The following is a 16080-nucleotide window of genomic DNA, read 5'->3' on the forward strand; positions in this document are numbered from 1 at the left end:
TTAACATGCAGGGATAATTGTGAATTTATTAAAGAACTGACTTATAGAAAATGTTTTGATAAAATACATTTTAGAACTTAATTTATACACAATAAGTTGAATAGCACGTGTATGCAGGAGACCGCGTGGTCAGAAGTTCTGTATGACAATAGGCTTCCTGAGTTGGCCACAGATGACCTCGTCAACGTAGAGGAGTCGGGCCTTGACCTTTATGTTATGTTCCAGCTCCAGCTGGCAGCGAATTAGCGCCCTCTGCTGCTCTTCTGACTGCTCGACCGTCTCGTGCAACCTGACAAATACAAATACAACTGTACTATACAACCACACCAACTCATTTAAGCGCCTGCATGTGATGAGCATGTCCTGCCGGGACGTACTTGGTGATTTGACAGGTAAGCTGGCCGACCTCTGTGAGGAGCTGAGATTGCGCTAGATCGTGGCACTGCTCTTTAGGGGGCCGCCGCTGACGCAAATCCAGCCTTGCCTGAGCCAAACTCAGAAAATGCTCATTCTCTGTGACAGCCACCAAGAGATCGTCTCGGTTTCTCTGCTGGCTGGCAAATTCTGATAAGACCTAGCGCGGACAACATGCCGGTCAAACAATGCACAAACATCTCAGTCTATGCTCTTTACCACAGAATAGTGTCACAACAGGATGCTAGTTGGTGCATAAATTAGGTAAATAGCACCAAGATGAGGTGTAAGATGATGAAAGCAATTTTACAAAGAAGCAAACTTGGAATTTTGTGGTGTGAATACAAGTCATTTCTATTCATGTCATATGTAATCAAGTTATCTATGCTACTCTTTGCAAGGCTTCAATCAATCCTCTATTAAGATATTGTTCAGGTTCACAAGCAAGTCAGGGAGGGTTCAGGGTAACACACGGTTGCACCTTACACTGATGATCAGTCACTCATTGGACAGCTGTATAGATGAGGTATCGAGACCTTGAAAGTCTGGAACTCATTACACGATAACCCCTCTTCTCTCAAATAAATAGCTCAATTGGAAGAGAAGAGCTTGGAATACGTCGAGTGTACTTGTTCACTTATATGAAAATAAATTCTAGCCTTGCCTTGGAAAGTTGTTCCTCCACCTGCGTTTTGACAGTCTTAAGTTGCTTGATATTGAATTGAAAGGCCGCTGTTGTGGCTTCAAACTGTTTTTGCATATCAGCGGCGGTCTGTCCCAGCAGAGACTCTACCAGGGCCCTCAGGGACACAGAATTTCTCTTCTGCTGTTCTGCTTTAGCGATGTTGAAATCAGAGTGGTTCCCCCACTCTGCGGGTGTCACAGATAAACTGAAAGAATATAAGGTGACATTTTATTCCAACACTGTCAGGTGGGTCGCTGGGTCAGTCGGGCGATGGATCGATCGATTCTTCTAAACATGGAGTGGGAATGAAAAACAACATGGCGGTTCACCTCGGGGAAACAGTCTTGCCATTTGATGTTTGTTGTGTGTTGATGAGGGAATGTGGTGACATTGAGGCACAAGAAGTATCTAACTGGTGCGCCTCATATTTTTCCTTCAGGTCCTGTTCAAGTTGGAATTTAGCTGACTGGTTCAATCTGGAATAGAAATGGGAGGATTTGATGAATCAGTGCGGGCTGACTGCTACTGTACCGTGTTTCAGGCACTCCTTTACCGTATTTGCTCAGTGATCTGCTTCACCACACGTTGCATGAGGGCAATAACTCCTTTGGTAAGGTCAGTCTCTTTCAGCAGCTCCCCGGCCACTTCATCGTGGACCTTCTCAGCGGGTTTATTTCTGCTCTCCACAGACATTTAAAATTATTTTTTTTCAACAATAACCGACCAATATAATTATATTATCCATAAATGTGGCTAAATAAAGCGTCTTTGGAGAAACCGATATATCCTTTAAAATTCAGGCTACTTAGAAAATGAAATAAAACAGATATTCTGGAGGCGATTTGTGTTGTTGTAATGCAAGAGAGTACACTTTGAACCGGTCACCAATCAATGATTGGCCGTATACAGTAGAGACTAAAACCATTCACACTCTAATTTACGACTACGGATGATGCTTCTTTTGGCAGATGTGGGAGGATGCTGGAGTAGCTGTAAAAAAATTACAGGAACAGAGAGGCCCATGAGCTTGAGATTCTAACCCAAAAAACTCTTAGCTGCGAGGCTCACGTGTGAACCACTAGTTCACTCTGCTGCACTTTACACACTGGGAATAAATGGGTTCCTCCATGCTTTTTTAATTGATTGAATTAATGGGGTTTTGCTGCATACAGCAAAGTCAGACTTTAGAATTGAGTTCAGTGTCGCACAATGATGTGACAGGTTAATAGACACAGAGTAATTAAAAGCAAAAGAAATAAACACGCAAATAAACAAGCTAACGCGCTTTGCACCTTATTTGGAGAACTGTGTTAGTGAAAAAGTGAGACAAACAAATACTTTGAAATGTGTCTTAATAAATTGTAATGCACTGAAAGCGTATGGGAAAGCAATTTGTTTTTTCAGTTCTGTAGTCTCTCCATATCGCAGGCTTTCACCGATTGTAGTGGGGAGGCGGGGTTCACAGGAACCAAAATAAATCAAGTCAAAGCACTTGACACACCTATTTTTTTTTCCATTTTTAGGCAAAACCACATCATTTCTAAACACAAACTTTATTTGAATGAGATGAATTCAAGGCATGTTTTTTGTCAGTTTTATCGCTTTTTTAAAATGTTTTCAGCTGATGACAGCAAAATATTTGGGATGTCAAAATTCAACACACTGTATTTGACCTGTTTAAACCTGAATGAGGTAGGATTCATTCGACTCACCTCTCATCTATACAGCGAAGAGTGACTCTGAGCGGCTCCTTGCAGGACTCAATGGCTTTCGTCACTCTGTTCTGCAGGCCAATGAGCTTCTCAATCTCCAAAATGTTCTCCTCCAATTTCAGCTGGAGCTCCTCCTTCACAAAATGAATGTCCCGGACGCGATGATCTGTGCACCACCAAGCGAGCACCAAGCAACTATCAATGAATCTGCATAGTCTCGTTGTGTCAACAGAGTGGTATCATACTGCTTACCCAGCCGCTCACTGTCATCATCCTCCAAGCGCTGGCAAGATTTGCTGAAATCCTTGATCAGTCTCGTGCATTCTCCTCGGAAGAGCTTCGAGTGGTTCCGTATCACATCGATACTCTCCAGAGTTGATCCGCCGATCAGATGGGTATTTTTTCCACGCGTAGACATTCTTCAGCGAAGGTAGTAAGTCACTATATCGACAACAAAAAAAACTCAAATGACCCATGTAACTCTCTATGGCAAGCTTTAAAATAAATATTAAATATTAACATTTAATCAACACAGTTAACCCTTGTTCATTGCCGGGGTGAGGTTCTGGACCACCCCCGTAAATGGTGAAAAAGTGACCACATATTTTTTTTTTTTTTTTGATAAATTATATTTATCAATCCCTCCCACACTTCTGTTACCCTAAAACATCTTCTTTCAAACATTTCATATTCTCTTAAACATACAGTAATGCACAGTAGAAATCTACACGATGTACATTGTATGCCTTGTGTTTTATTAGGGGTGGGACTCGATTAAAAAAAATATTTATTGGAGGCTTTGCAACAATTAACCTTTATTTATCACATTTAATAATGGGAACATTTGTACTTTTGAGCAACAAGGTTTAATTCAAAAAGGAATTATAGTCAATGGCTCAATTCTCAATCAAATAATTGATAGGCAGTTCAAATAACTGACACAAATGGGTATACTGTTAACAGTGAAGAAAATGCATTTAATGCAATGCAAAGCAACTAATTAATTTAGATTAATGTATTACAGAACCACGCCAAGGTTTATTTATTTTTACAATATTAATGTTACTAACTGGGATTTTTTTTTTGCATTTTTTGTTAAAAAAGAATCACAGCATTACACTCAAAATCCCAGAAAATGACAAATTATCTGCAATATGAATATTTTTAAAAATGCTCAGTTCACAGGTGAACCATTATGTTGTAAAGCATCATTAACCTATTAGTGTAGTTTCCATGTACGTTACTAGTAAGTAGTCTTGGTCCTCACTAGTAAAAAAATTAGGCATGCTACTAGAACATCTACATGGTACTTATGAGGCAAACCTGCACTGACATCTGCACACTACTAAGAAGCACTACGTTAATTAGTAGAATTTTATAATGTCACTCGTAGTGCTATTAAAACACTGTTGTAAAATATTGCAGTTTTGCACCACATGGGAACATGTTCAGAAAGGTCATATGTAGGAGAAAGTAGTGGATATTACTTATCCACAGTACAAAAAAAGCTTAATCGTACCTACTAGTTGGTAATGTAGGCTACACGAGTTACAGAATCATGTCATCAACATAACTTAAATATTAGTGGAATTGAAGCCACATTAAATCAGCAGTTTACTGCCGACTTGACACGTCAACACAGTACAGTAACTTCCTAAATGTAAACAAGCAAGACATTTTTAATACACTACTCAAAAGACTCTTAACTGACAGAGTGATAGATGCTGATTGTGGTCCATGAAGGCAACTGTGTGTCCGTGCCTTTGTGCGGGTGTGCACGTAAACGTGAAAGGCTGTGACACACGCACACACAAAACACATCCATTGCTCCCATCACATTAATTTTGGTGCGAAAAGCATACAAACCTTATTTCTTACGTGACGGCAGCTGTGCATTGTGATAAACCAGCTCTGAGTCCAGTCTCTAGACCAAGTTGAGAGTTTTCATTGTAAATCTTATTTAAGATGGGTAATTTAAGTCGTTCAGCGAGTCAGTCCATAAGATCCATGGCTGATTTATGACCATGCCCTTCAATATGAATAATTAACCCACAATGCATTGTGCATTTAACATGCCAGTAACACTTCGTAAAGGGGAAATCCAGTGGTTTGCATTAACAGTGTATCCAATAGGTCATGTAATATGTACCCTATTTTGACAATGTGATGTTGAATCCTCTCTCATTTAATAGTGTTTTAAGAAGATTTTCATCAACAATTACGAATTTTCAGGGGCGCGGCCATTTTTGTGAGTCACATGATCTACGTGGACAGATGTGACGTGTTACGTGCCGTTTCAAACGCTCAATTACATGGGACTCCATTTATGCCCAGCGGTGATTTCTCAGATTTATCCTCATCTGATGAAGAAATAGCAGTATTGGTTGATCGGGAAGACGGAGGAATACTTCCATAGAGATTTGAATCTGGAGCTGTAATTAATGTTGAATATTCAGATGGTTCTTCGGGCAGAATAACATGGAGTCTGACTACTCGGAGGCCTACGCGCGACATAAGTGAGTAAACAAAGGCCCCCGGAGCTCTGAGCAGGCATCCGCGGATGGTTCTTCGGACGAGAATGATGCGGAGTCTGACGAGCGAGCTCCGGTGGCGGGCCGTGAGCCGAGCTTTGACATCCGAGGAAGCCGTCAGCCGAGCTTCAGCATCCGGGGAGGCCGTGAGCTGAGCTCTGCAGTTTGTGAGAAAGCATTTGGATGATCTAGAAGGGGACCGGAAAGATGTCATATGGTTTGATGAAACCAAAATAGAACTTTTTGGTAAAAACTCAACTTATTGTGTTCGGAGTAGAAAGAATGCTGAGTTGCATCCAAAGAATACCACTCCTACTGTGAACCATACGGGTGGCTTGGGGCTGTTTTGCTGAGCAGGGATCAGGACGACTGATCCGTGTAAAGGAAAGAATGAATTGGCCATGTATCGTGGGATTTTGAGTGAAAACCTCCTTCCACCCGCAAGGACACTGAAGATGAAACGTGACAAAAGAGTTGAAGAAGCATTTCAAGGTCTTGGTGTGGCCTAGTCGGTCTCCAGATCTCAATCCCATAGAAAATATTTGGAGGGAATTGAAAGGCTGTGTTGCCCAGAAACAGCCCCAAAACATCTAATCAAAACCTCCATCCATCCATTTTCTTGTCCGCTTATCCCCACAAGGGTCGCGGGGAGTGCTTGAGCCTTTCCCAGCTGTCAACGGGCAGGAGGCGGGGCACACCCTGAAGTGGTTGCCAGCCAATCGCAGCTAATCAAAACATCTACATGGAAATACCAGCAACAGTTTGTGAAAACCTTGTGAAGACTTAAAAGAAAATGTTGGACCTCTGTCATTGGCAACAAAGTATTGAGATGAACTTTTGTTATTGACCAAATTCTTATTTCCCACCACAATTTAAAACAAGACGTCGTTTTCTGGCTTTTTTTTTCCTCATCTCTAATAGGAGAAATTTCTCGCCTCCTCTTTTTGAGTCGGAAAAGTTACAAAATTGGCAGCTGACCAAATACTTTTTTGACACACTGTAAGTCAAATGCATTATAAATACATCACTGTCAAGGGGGTGTTCCCCATACAGTGGAAAACAAGAATTCCCGAATCCCACGCGAACAAATTTAAAACTATAATCCGCCTTTTCTAATGGCCCCAAACTCTGGAATTCATCATTACCACACAGCCTTCCGCGCTTCGATTTGATGGAGGCTTAATGCTTGTCCGGCCTCCCCTTTCCTCCCAGCCCGCATGCTTTCCCCTTTTTTCCACATTTATCGGCCCACCGGTTCGGAGGAAAAAAAATACGTAATTTCTGCTAAAGCCTTTGAAAAGGCTACCAAGCAATCCAGCGCGGGAAGGTAATGTATAGTGATAAAATAAAAATTAAAAAAGTTATCCGAAGCTGATAGTCATCAGCATTCTACTCTTGGAGTGGTTTGGGTGAAAATTATTATTAATGGGTAATATTATTATTTACAAAAATAAAATTGTTCTGGATTATACTTTAAATTCTGTATTATACTGTATTCTGTCACTGTAGGACCGCAGAAAATACCATTCGCACTCAAACGAACACTCACGGGGTTACCCAAACTAACTACGTACAGGAAAAATGTCAGTCCGAATAATTGCTCAGGCACTCTCGACCGAGACAAACATTTTTGAGAAATCGTCGAACTAAAAACATCTTTCCAGGCATGAAATAAATGGAATGAGAAGATTCAGCAACATTTCAAAATTGGACGGTTGAAATATATTGAAATGCAACTTTTCATGAACATAGGAAAAAGTGTATGCACGGATGCTGAAACTGCATTATTTGTTTTTCCCAGTTGTAGATTTGTGCGAATGAGAAGTGGAAATGTTTGTTCTACCCCGCGGATAAGAAACGACAGCACACTTTCTTTACTGAACGTGTTTGTAAGTTCTACGAATAATAACTAAAACTGTAGAAAGGGCAATAATACAGAAGTCAATGGCGATTCTAGTTGGCAACAATTTACGTTCTGGATCGAGCTGCTTTCGTCGGACTTTCGAGGTTACGCGAAGGCAACATTTGCTCTCAGTTGAAAAGCAAACTTTGCAATTTGTTTGGTCGATTTTTAAGACGAGATGACAGTTTAAAACGCGATATTGAAAAGAACACAATTTAGTGTGTTACCTCTTGGCTGCAACCGCTGTAACTTCTTGCTGAGGCCACCCGAGTCCAATGTTGTTGCTATAGCAACAGCTAACAAACGCCCAACACGCATTTGTCAAGAATAACAGTTATTTGTTTACTTGTCAATCAATGATAAAAACACAAAAAGCGGCGACATATTTTCTACAGAATTCCATTTTCAAAGCCAGAAATGTCTTCCTGTTACAGCACGTTACATCATGAAATACAGTAACATAAACATCTGTATTATGCAAAAGAAACAATGTTTAAGGTGATTTTTTTTTTGTAAAGCTATGTAAAATTTCTGATTTACAGTAAGACCCTTGGAAAACATTATTTTGTTCCAATAGTGTTCTACCAAGGGACACAAACACACTTTAAAAGGCACTTGCGTAAACAAACCCAGTCATGCCCTTTTGGACAAATGTATATTTTAGCATCTAACATCACACTGTTTTATGTATTTTTATTCTGTCTAATTTAACATTTGAAATCAACTCAAGGCATATTTTAACAACTGCTTGCTTCTTTGAAAATGTTATCAAATCTGTTTTCAAGTCCACCATGCACACATGAAGTTAAATAAAGGGTTTAATTAACTCATCCAGCAGCAGCAGCACATTCACAGTAATGAGATTTGATACAATGAACGCCAATGAAAAAATTTAAATGAGATAAGGACAGTCGATCAACAAACCAATCGCAATCTTCGGCGCATCCGAAATACAATACAGTACACAATGGATTCCCATTAAGTTAATACTATGTGTTGCTTTTGAAAACACAAGGAAACAAAGAGCATGATGATAATAAAAACTAGAAAGTATAGGTAAACTTGTAGCCACCAAACAGAAATGTGCAATCCATCACCTACTCCAGCATTCTGCCATCTTTACAACAAACAAGCTAATTAATAGCATAAAATCATAGACTAGCTTGCGTACTGACCTATTTTCACTGTATAGAAGCAAAGGAAAACTTGCAGAAGAATTTTACTTTTACACTCTTAATACAAGTGCCCTTCGCAGAATAGCATCCAACATACTGGGCTGTGCTTGACTTCTCATCCGCTGTTTTGTTTTGCAAGCACCCTTCATGACCACAACACACTGTTACATCAAAGCATGACTAAATCATGATGCCATCTCACACACGCAGTTGACTGATCGCTGCTGTTGGGGCAGTGGAGCAAAGTAACAATATGATAAAGAATGTACCGATTGCTTTGCTTGTTTCTGCTAAAGCAGACCAAAATCTAATCTCTCAGTTAGGAAGGTTATCAGTTGCAACAATTTCATCCAGACTGTTGATCTTGTCATGCAGTAAACCCTCCTCGATGGCCACCTTGGACTCGTGCACCTGGAAGAGAGCACCACTTGTCACATGTTTGGCATACGTGCACCTGAAAAACTGCCACTCCTTATTGGGCAAAAAAATATTTCATTTTATTGAACCACAAACAATTTTCAAGGACGGAGTAGATTTTCTCAGCCACTGTTGCTATATTTAAGAATACAATGGGAAATGGGGGAGCGAGTGTGGCTATTTCAGAGGCTTATGGCAGCGACTATGTGGGTGTTTTTATAAAATGTTATTTTTCATAGAAAATCCTAAAATCTTTTCATGTACAAGTGGCAACAACCAAGACTCACCCTACTGACAATAACACCCAGAATTAAATTTTGCCCCAACATTTAACAAATAAATCTCTATCATTCTTAACTGATGTTCCGTGAGATAATCAGGGAAATTAAAATTATTATTTATTTACTACAGATAATGTATCTTTTGAGCACCTTTCTCTGGCAGCATTGTTAATAACATGCAGAACACCAAAATACTCTTTCTCGCGATGGGAGAAAGTACAATTAACTTGTGTATCCACTCATTTGCATTTGTACAGCAGAATAATAGCTTCTTGTATAAAATTGAAATGAAATTAAAATTAAAAACTGGCCCAGATTTTAATTATTTTGGTGAGTTTATTGAGACAAGAATATAATGTATTTTTTTATGATACTTATGTTTGGTGGTGAATCATGAGATTTAAATATTTGGTTAGGGTCAACAAAGGTCAGAAAACAATGCTTTAGAGTATTTAGACTACAAGGGAAGGCTTGTGTTTTTTCTTTGTTACACAGTAATAACAAAAAAAAATGATGTAGTGCAATACCACAAATGATACATTTAAATGAAACGACATCTGATAAAAGCATTCGAATCCTTCGCCAAATATTGTAATATTTTTGGATACTATATTGAAGGCAAACACAGATTAGTTGGTGAGGTTTTCAAGTGTGTACCTCAGTAAGGGTTGTAACAATGTCACCAAAAGTGTTAAATAGCTAATTAGTGGTTTTAGTTACATGTTCTCTCCAACACTAGAAAAGCATTAGCGCGACATGATGTCCAAGCGTTGTCACACATCCCTCACCTTGAATGTTTCACTAATTCCAATAATGCATTGCAGAGTATTACAGTAGTAGCCCAGCATACAGTCTCCTCCTTGCACTGGGATCTCCTCTTTACTCACGTATACCTAAAAAAAAAAAAAGACTCACCTAGAATGACTCTCTCATATTTACCAGTTTACTCCACTTACCTTAATGGCGTCTTCGTTAATGGACAATACATCATCTTTGACCCAAGTATATGTGATGTAGTCTAACACACTAGTGAAGCCAACCTGTATTACATGAAAAAGTCAAGACTTCACGGTGAAGCGAGTGGAGGACAATTGCTCGTATGGCAGACCTTATACAATCCAATCCAGTCCCATGTACTGGAAGGGAATGGCTGCAGCGGGCTGTAAAGCAACGTGGCATCAATGTCTGCGCTCCATTCACCTTCAGCCTGCAGGCGCACCAGTGGAGTCATGTACATCTTCTTCAACTTTAAAAAAAAAAAAAAAAGCACATTGTTAAGAAACGCTAACTTGATGGCATTGTCTTAAGTCAAATTAACATGAACGGCAGATGACAGCATTAGATTTTGTAGCGTTATATATTAGCAACCTCTCTAGTGAGAAGTTCACCTACGATAAGAACCCAGACCCCCGCAACCCACCCACCCCAAACCTATGTAACACTCAACTAAGAAGACAAATAATGTGAACAGTTTGGAATATCTTAAATTTATGGTGATCTTGAGCTACGGATTCTCCAAGAGCTGATCAGAGTCAGCTGTGAGCCAAACTGCATTGCATTGGCCACTAGAAAACAAACATCAGGTGAGAAATGTTTCCTGTGAAGACACATTTCCTTTTTTCCATTTACCACACCCGAATCAAAGCAGCTCTCAGAAGCCGTTGACTTGTATAAAGCTGGGAAAGGTTCATAAAAGTATTGCTACAATTCTTGATGTCCTTCAGTCCACTGTTAGAAAAAAAAAAAAAGTCTACAAATGGAGAAAGTTCAGCACTGGTCCTGTTCTTCCAAGGCATGTTTGTTGTGTAAAAATAACTGCAAGAGCACAGTGCAGAACATTCATGAGGGGAAAAAAAAAAAAGACATAGTGTCAACTCGGCTTCACACGATCAGGATTTTTGGGGACGATCACCGATCAGGGAATTCTAAATAAATAAATAAATAACCCGTGAAATCAACAAAAGGAGCAATGAGTCTATTTAAATGACCCGTCCATTTAATGTATATACTTGTATACTTAATTGGTCAAAAATATATATATTTGCAATAAATAATGTGCCTTTGTTCATCTATTCATGCCAGTGAGGCATAGTGAAAGACAACAAAGCAGTGGTCTTTTATTAGATCGCAATAAGTACATACAGCAATTAATGTATCTACTTTTTGTGACATTTTTGTTTGATGTTGTGCCGTGAGATTCAACTGTAAAGTCTGAGTCTTGGCTCCAAAAAGATTGGAATTCGCTGCTCTGGTCAATATTATGTGTTCAGCAGAACGAAAGCATGTTTACAAACAACCACAAGCGGTGGTATTCGCTTGCAAGGCTTTGTAAAAAAGGATGCGGTGATATCAGAATACAAGTCTTCATTGCAGTAGGCTGACAGTCAAATCGTAAAAGCAAATTTGTCTTGTAGTCTGATCCGTGCATTACGTGTCATCTATATCAGCCGTCTTCTCTCTCCCATTGAGCCGACATGATTTTTTTTTTCCAACTTAATTGGTTGTCAGACATTTACAGCACTACGTGAAAAGACACGAAAAATCTATATAAACTATAAAAACGTAGATTTAAATATGCAGTTGTACAAAGCTTGGATGAGAGTACTAAGAGTGCATTAACTGGACCACAACATCATATCCACTTGCACAATCCAGTGAGATCAAATAAAATAGGTGTGAAACGGCTTCTAAAAGATAATGCACAGTTACGACTGGCACTGTGCAATATGTGGAGGTACGGTGAGGAACTGGTTAGCACATCTGCCTCACCGTTCTATGGACCCAGGTTCAAATCTGGCCTCGCCTGTGTTGAGTTCACGTTCTCCCCATGCCTGCGTGGGTTTTCTACGGTTATGCCGGTTTCCTCGCACATTCCAAAAACATGTACGGTAGTTCAATTGAATGTGAGTGCAGATGGTTGGTTGTTTATATGTACCCTGCAATTGGCTGGCGACCAGTTCAGGGTGTACCCCACCTCTAACCAAGTTAGCCAAGATAGGCTCCATTCTTATTGCATATCAGTAGCTGGTCCACCTAATCTCATAGCGGAGAGTTTACTCTAACATCGCAGTTTAGTTCCATTTTCCATTGTACACAGTTACAGTTACGTGAATTGACAACAAGTTACCCTCATTGTGAAGATACCAGTGACAGGTTTGTGGTCACTGATGCTGTACTCCATGTTGGTAGTGTACAGGTCCTGCCTGATCTCTAAGGGGTAGTCTTCAGATTTTTCTAGTTGCTCGGGCTCTTGTGCATCCAGTCCGTCGCCATATTTGTCTTGCTTGTCAGTGTGCAGCACTGTAAGTCTTAGGCGCCACAATATTCTGTCCGTCCAAGCGGGTTTGCGCTTCTTACTGCTGATCGGTGGTTATAAAAGACAGAGAACATGTCATGTTTAACATACGCTGCATTAAAACCTCCTTCAACGCTGCCTTTTTTCATATATTGGCACAATTAGGTGAAATAATGTCATGGAAATACAGTGAGTACTCTAGCTGTAGTGACCTGCTAAAACATAATTTTAACAATTCACAGCAGTGCAGCTCCAGTTCACGGGCTTCTTTCTGTAAAAAGGTACAAGGACTTCTCTCTCTAGGGACATTGCTTTAGAAAATATACTGCATTTAACTTAAAATCGTGCGATGCATCCCCACTTTTATAGACTGAGGGTGAATGTTGATGTAAGGTCTTACTGCGATCCATTATTATCCAGAAAATACTGTATGATGTGACTTTTTATTGTTGTATTTTGCCATGCTGTATTCACATCCCAAGCCACAAATTAACTATTTCTGATATTACTATCACCTTCAAATAAGACTGTCAACGGAGGCTGATGGAAATGTTGAATATTGCACTGTAGCCGTGACTCTTTCTTTCATTTCTATTTGTTAATGTCACAGGATTTATCAGCTGAGGGGTTGGTTGTACAATTTGCAAATGCGATTTTCCGCTACTGGTGGGTTAGTCGGAAACAAATCCCGCTCGATAAACAGGTTCACTGTAACATGCGTATTCAGCAACAAAAGCTTTGTGTCGCTTCCAAGTACAGTACAAGCCAAAACACATGCTGCAATTATGACAAACAAAGCCCCTGTTGCACCATGGATGTTTGCTGTAATGTTGCAATTGCGGCAGGATCTCCAGATTTTGTCCAAAGTTTCCATATCAACAAGCATATGTATATGTTAAAGGGGGGTTGATAGGGATGAGGTGAATTTTGACTGTTTACCAGTAATCCTACAGAGCTTTTAGGTTAAATATTTTAACATTCACCATTTGTCCCAAATGAAAGGTTTGAAAATGTTGCGTGCTTATTTTTCCTCATTTGGCTCTTTAGTAATTGACTCATATACTTTCACATTTGCTGTCACCATAACAAAGTTGACTACACAATTAAAAAAACAATTGGAGGGGATGGGGATGTGACATTTATACATATAACGACAAACTCGTAAGGGTAACAACTGGTTTCTGATTTTATACAATGGCAAAGTTATCCTAATTGAAAGTTAGTTCTACTTTTTAAAAAATGGTGTTAGTTAGCGGTGAGAAGAAATGTGTTATACTAAAGACTCTATATTCTTTTATTATAAAGCTGTTAAATAGCATTTACATCCACACCAAATTACAGTTGTAATGTAATTTTGCTAGTGGTGACGTACAGTAAATGTGTTGTGTCTTACTTAAAGGCAAACCATGTCCGGCAGAGCCTGTGAAGGTGACAAGAGGAGCATATCAAATATACACATGAATAAACCACCTACACATGTAAATACATAAAAACAATATACACCCACACATAAACAAGCACATACTGATTTAGAGTGGAGAAATATGGCCAGGCAAGGAGAGGTCTTTGTTATTATTATTAATTGAAGTAATATGGAGGGACAGTGGCCGACTGACTAGGTGGCCTGAGGTGCTGGTTTATTTTCGGCCTCCCTGTGCGGAGCCTGCATGTTCTTCCTGTGTCTACGTTGGTTCATTTGTTTGTTCCAGCTACTACGGTTTCTTTCCACATCTCAAACACAGGCATGCATTGAAGACTCAAAATTGCCTGTCAGTGTGAATGTGAGTGCGAATGCTTGTTTGCGTCTATGTGCCAGCCGACTGGGAGGCGACCGGTTCAGGGTGTGCCCCGCCTCTCACCTGAAGTCAGCTGCACACCGGCAAGCTGAGTGAGGATAAGCGCTTCAGAAGATGGATGGACGGATATCATTATTATTATTATATGGGACAATAAATACTGTTAATAGGTTGAAGTGTTTTTTTTTCTGTTGAAGTTGATCATTTTTCTCTATTAAAATTTAAGATACTGCTGCTACTGAGCAAACTATTTATTTTATTGTATTAGTGTATACTGGAATAAGGTTGCGTACATACCAATAATTCTGTTACAAAACAATATTTTATTTCTCCTACCTCTTCCTAGTCCTTTTTGAATAGGTCTAATTTCACTTTATTTACAGTATTTTACATCTCATTTGTTTGTTGTTTTTCTGTTTTGCATCCACTTTTGAAAATAAAGAATCCAATCAATCGATACTGTAGGAGCACAGGTAGAGGAATTATGAGATGTTTTTCCGAGTGTAACTATTACTCATTGCAGTGAATGTCTGTTACCTGCTGTCATAGGTATCTGTGTTAATGTCGAACTTGTATGTGGGCTGAAAGTCGAGGGGTCCTTCCTCAAACTCTTGCAGCAACTTCTCTTTTTGCTTCATCATGATCAGCTGTAAACAACATCACACAAAACATCCCATGACCTTTTATGCTAAATACGTGAAGAAACCATGACTAAGAGTATTCATGTTAGTTTGCTAAATGTGTTACTGACATATGACAAGGTAGGCTTGTCCTACCTGGTCTTTGCTCCACAGCAAGCTGTAGTTTTGATTGCTGATACATGTTCGGACAAAGTGCATTCCATGGTCCTGAATTCGAAAGTTGAGATCTCCAAACCAGAACACTAGCCTTGAAGATAAATATGGCATAGAGTTTAAAGGGAGAGAATAAAATTCAATCTCCACGTTGTGAACAACTGTGAGTTTAAGAAAAATGTTTGTCAAGGTACAATTGCAAGGAATTTAGGGATTTCATCATCTACGGTGCAATATATAAAAAAAAATTCTGACCCTCTGTAAAAAAATCTCTGCACGCAAGTCACAAGTCTGAAAAACCAACATTGAATGGCCATGACCTTTGATCCCTCAGGAAGCGCTACATTAAAAACTGGCATCATTGTGCAAATGATAATCCCATGTGGGCTGAGGAACACTTAAGAGAACCACTGTCAGTGAACACAGTTCTTTGCTACATCACTCGAAGAAATACAAAATGCAGTTTTTAAATGACAATTCAATCTATTAAGGCACAAAAAAGAAATTTTCCAACCCATTTTGTAAAAGTAATTCAACCCCCCCCCCCCTTAAATCACAAAGTCACTGTGAGTAACCACAAATTTGGGAGAGGTGAGTTCAATTTCACAAGCCACACCAAAACCTGATTACCACCATACTTGCTGAATCAAGAATTCACCTGAATATAACGTTAGACAACACGAACTAATGCATCATACCACAATCCAAAGAAATTCAAGAAGAAATGAGAAAAAAAAGTGATTGGAATCCATCAGTCTAGAAAAAGTTACAAAGGTCATTTCCAAGGCTTTGGGGCTCCAGCGAACCACGATCAAAGCCATGATCCACAAATTGGAGAAACCTTCCCAAGAGTGGACGACCAACTAAAATTGCTCCAAGAGTGTGACAACGACTCATCCAGGAGGTCACAAAAAACCTTGAACAAGAGTGGAACGATGACTCATTCATGAGGTCACAAAAGAACCTTGAACAAGAGTGTGATGGCAACTCATCCAGGAGGTCACAAAAGAACCTTGAACAACATCTAAAGAACAGTAGGCCTTGCTGGCCTCAGTTAAGGTCAGAGTTCCAGACTCT

General features: G+C 39.6%; 2 protein-coding genes across 11 annotated transcripts in view; both read right to left on the reverse strand.

Annotated features, from left to right (window-relative positions):
• Positions 1-8556, reverse strand: tekt1 (tektin 1). Of its 2 annotated transcripts, none has more exons than XM_061828586.1 (8): positions 8421-8556; positions 3064-3252; positions 2812-2977; positions 1653-1775; positions 1429-1575; positions 1079-1304; positions 378-574; positions 1-289 (listed from the first exon to the last, which is right to left on the reverse strand). In XM_061828586.1, the coding sequence occupies exons 2-8, from the start codon at positions 3227-3229 to the stop codon at positions 130-132; spliced, it is 1185 nt and encodes a 394-aa protein (XP_061684570.1). In that variant the 5' UTR covers positions 3230-3252; positions 8421-8556; the 3' UTR covers positions 1-129. The 2 variants fall into 2 exon arrangements, with proteins under 2 accessions (XP_061684570.1, XP_061684569.1); XM_061828585.1 differs by lacking the exon at positions 8421-8556 and adding an exon at positions 7473-7904.
• inpp5ka (inositol polyphosphate-5-phosphatase Ka) overlaps positions 8108-16080 on the reverse strand; it is a 21226-nt gene continuing 13253 nt past the window's right edge. For 6 of the 9 annotated variants that reach the window (XM_061828584.1, XM_061828577.1, XM_061828578.1 and 3 more), the window contains 8 exons: positions 14986-15097; positions 14747-14856; positions 13807-13833; positions 12246-12477; positions 10227-10364; positions 10075-10158; positions 9907-10011; positions 8108-8831 (listed from right to left, as the gene is read on the reverse strand). In XM_061828584.1, coding sequence (XP_061684568.1) covers positions 8736-8831; positions 9907-10011; positions 10075-10158; positions 10227-10364; positions 12246-12477; positions 13807-13833; positions 14747-14856; positions 14986-15097 — 904 coding nt within the window. In that variant the 3' untranslated portion in view covers positions 8108-8735. The remainder of the gene's footprint in view (positions 8832-9906; positions 10012-10074; positions 10159-10226; positions 10365-12245; positions 12478-13806; positions 13834-14746; positions 14857-14985; positions 15098-16080) is intronic. The other 3 variants (XM_061828579.1, XM_061828582.1, XM_061828581.1) reach the window with 3 other exon arrangements.

This window comes from Syngnathoides biaculeatus, chromosome 8, assembly GCF_019802595.1.
Source record: "Syngnathoides biaculeatus isolate LvHL_M chromosome 8, ASM1980259v1, whole genome shotgun sequence".
Classification (NCBI taxonomy): domain Eukaryota; kingdom Metazoa; phylum Chordata; class Actinopteri; order Syngnathiformes; family Syngnathidae; genus Syngnathoides; species Syngnathoides biaculeatus.

What these genes read in the sequence shown, in the direction of transcription:
- tekt1 (XM_061828586.1), bottom strand. Translation starts at nt 3,229, where the DNA reads ATGTCTACGCGTGGAAAAAATACCCATCTGATCGGCGGATCAACTCTG. An exon ending in CAGATCACTGAGCAAATACG is followed by an intron (nt 1,576 to 1,652) that starts GTAAAGGAGTGC and finishes TTTCTATTCCAG; the next exon opens with ATTGAACCAGTCAGCTAAAT. An exon ending in TGGAGGAACAACTTTCCAAG is followed by an intron (nt 575 to 1,078) that starts GCAAGGCTAGAA and finishes TGTCCGCGCTAG; the next exon opens with GTCTTATCAGAATTTGCCAG.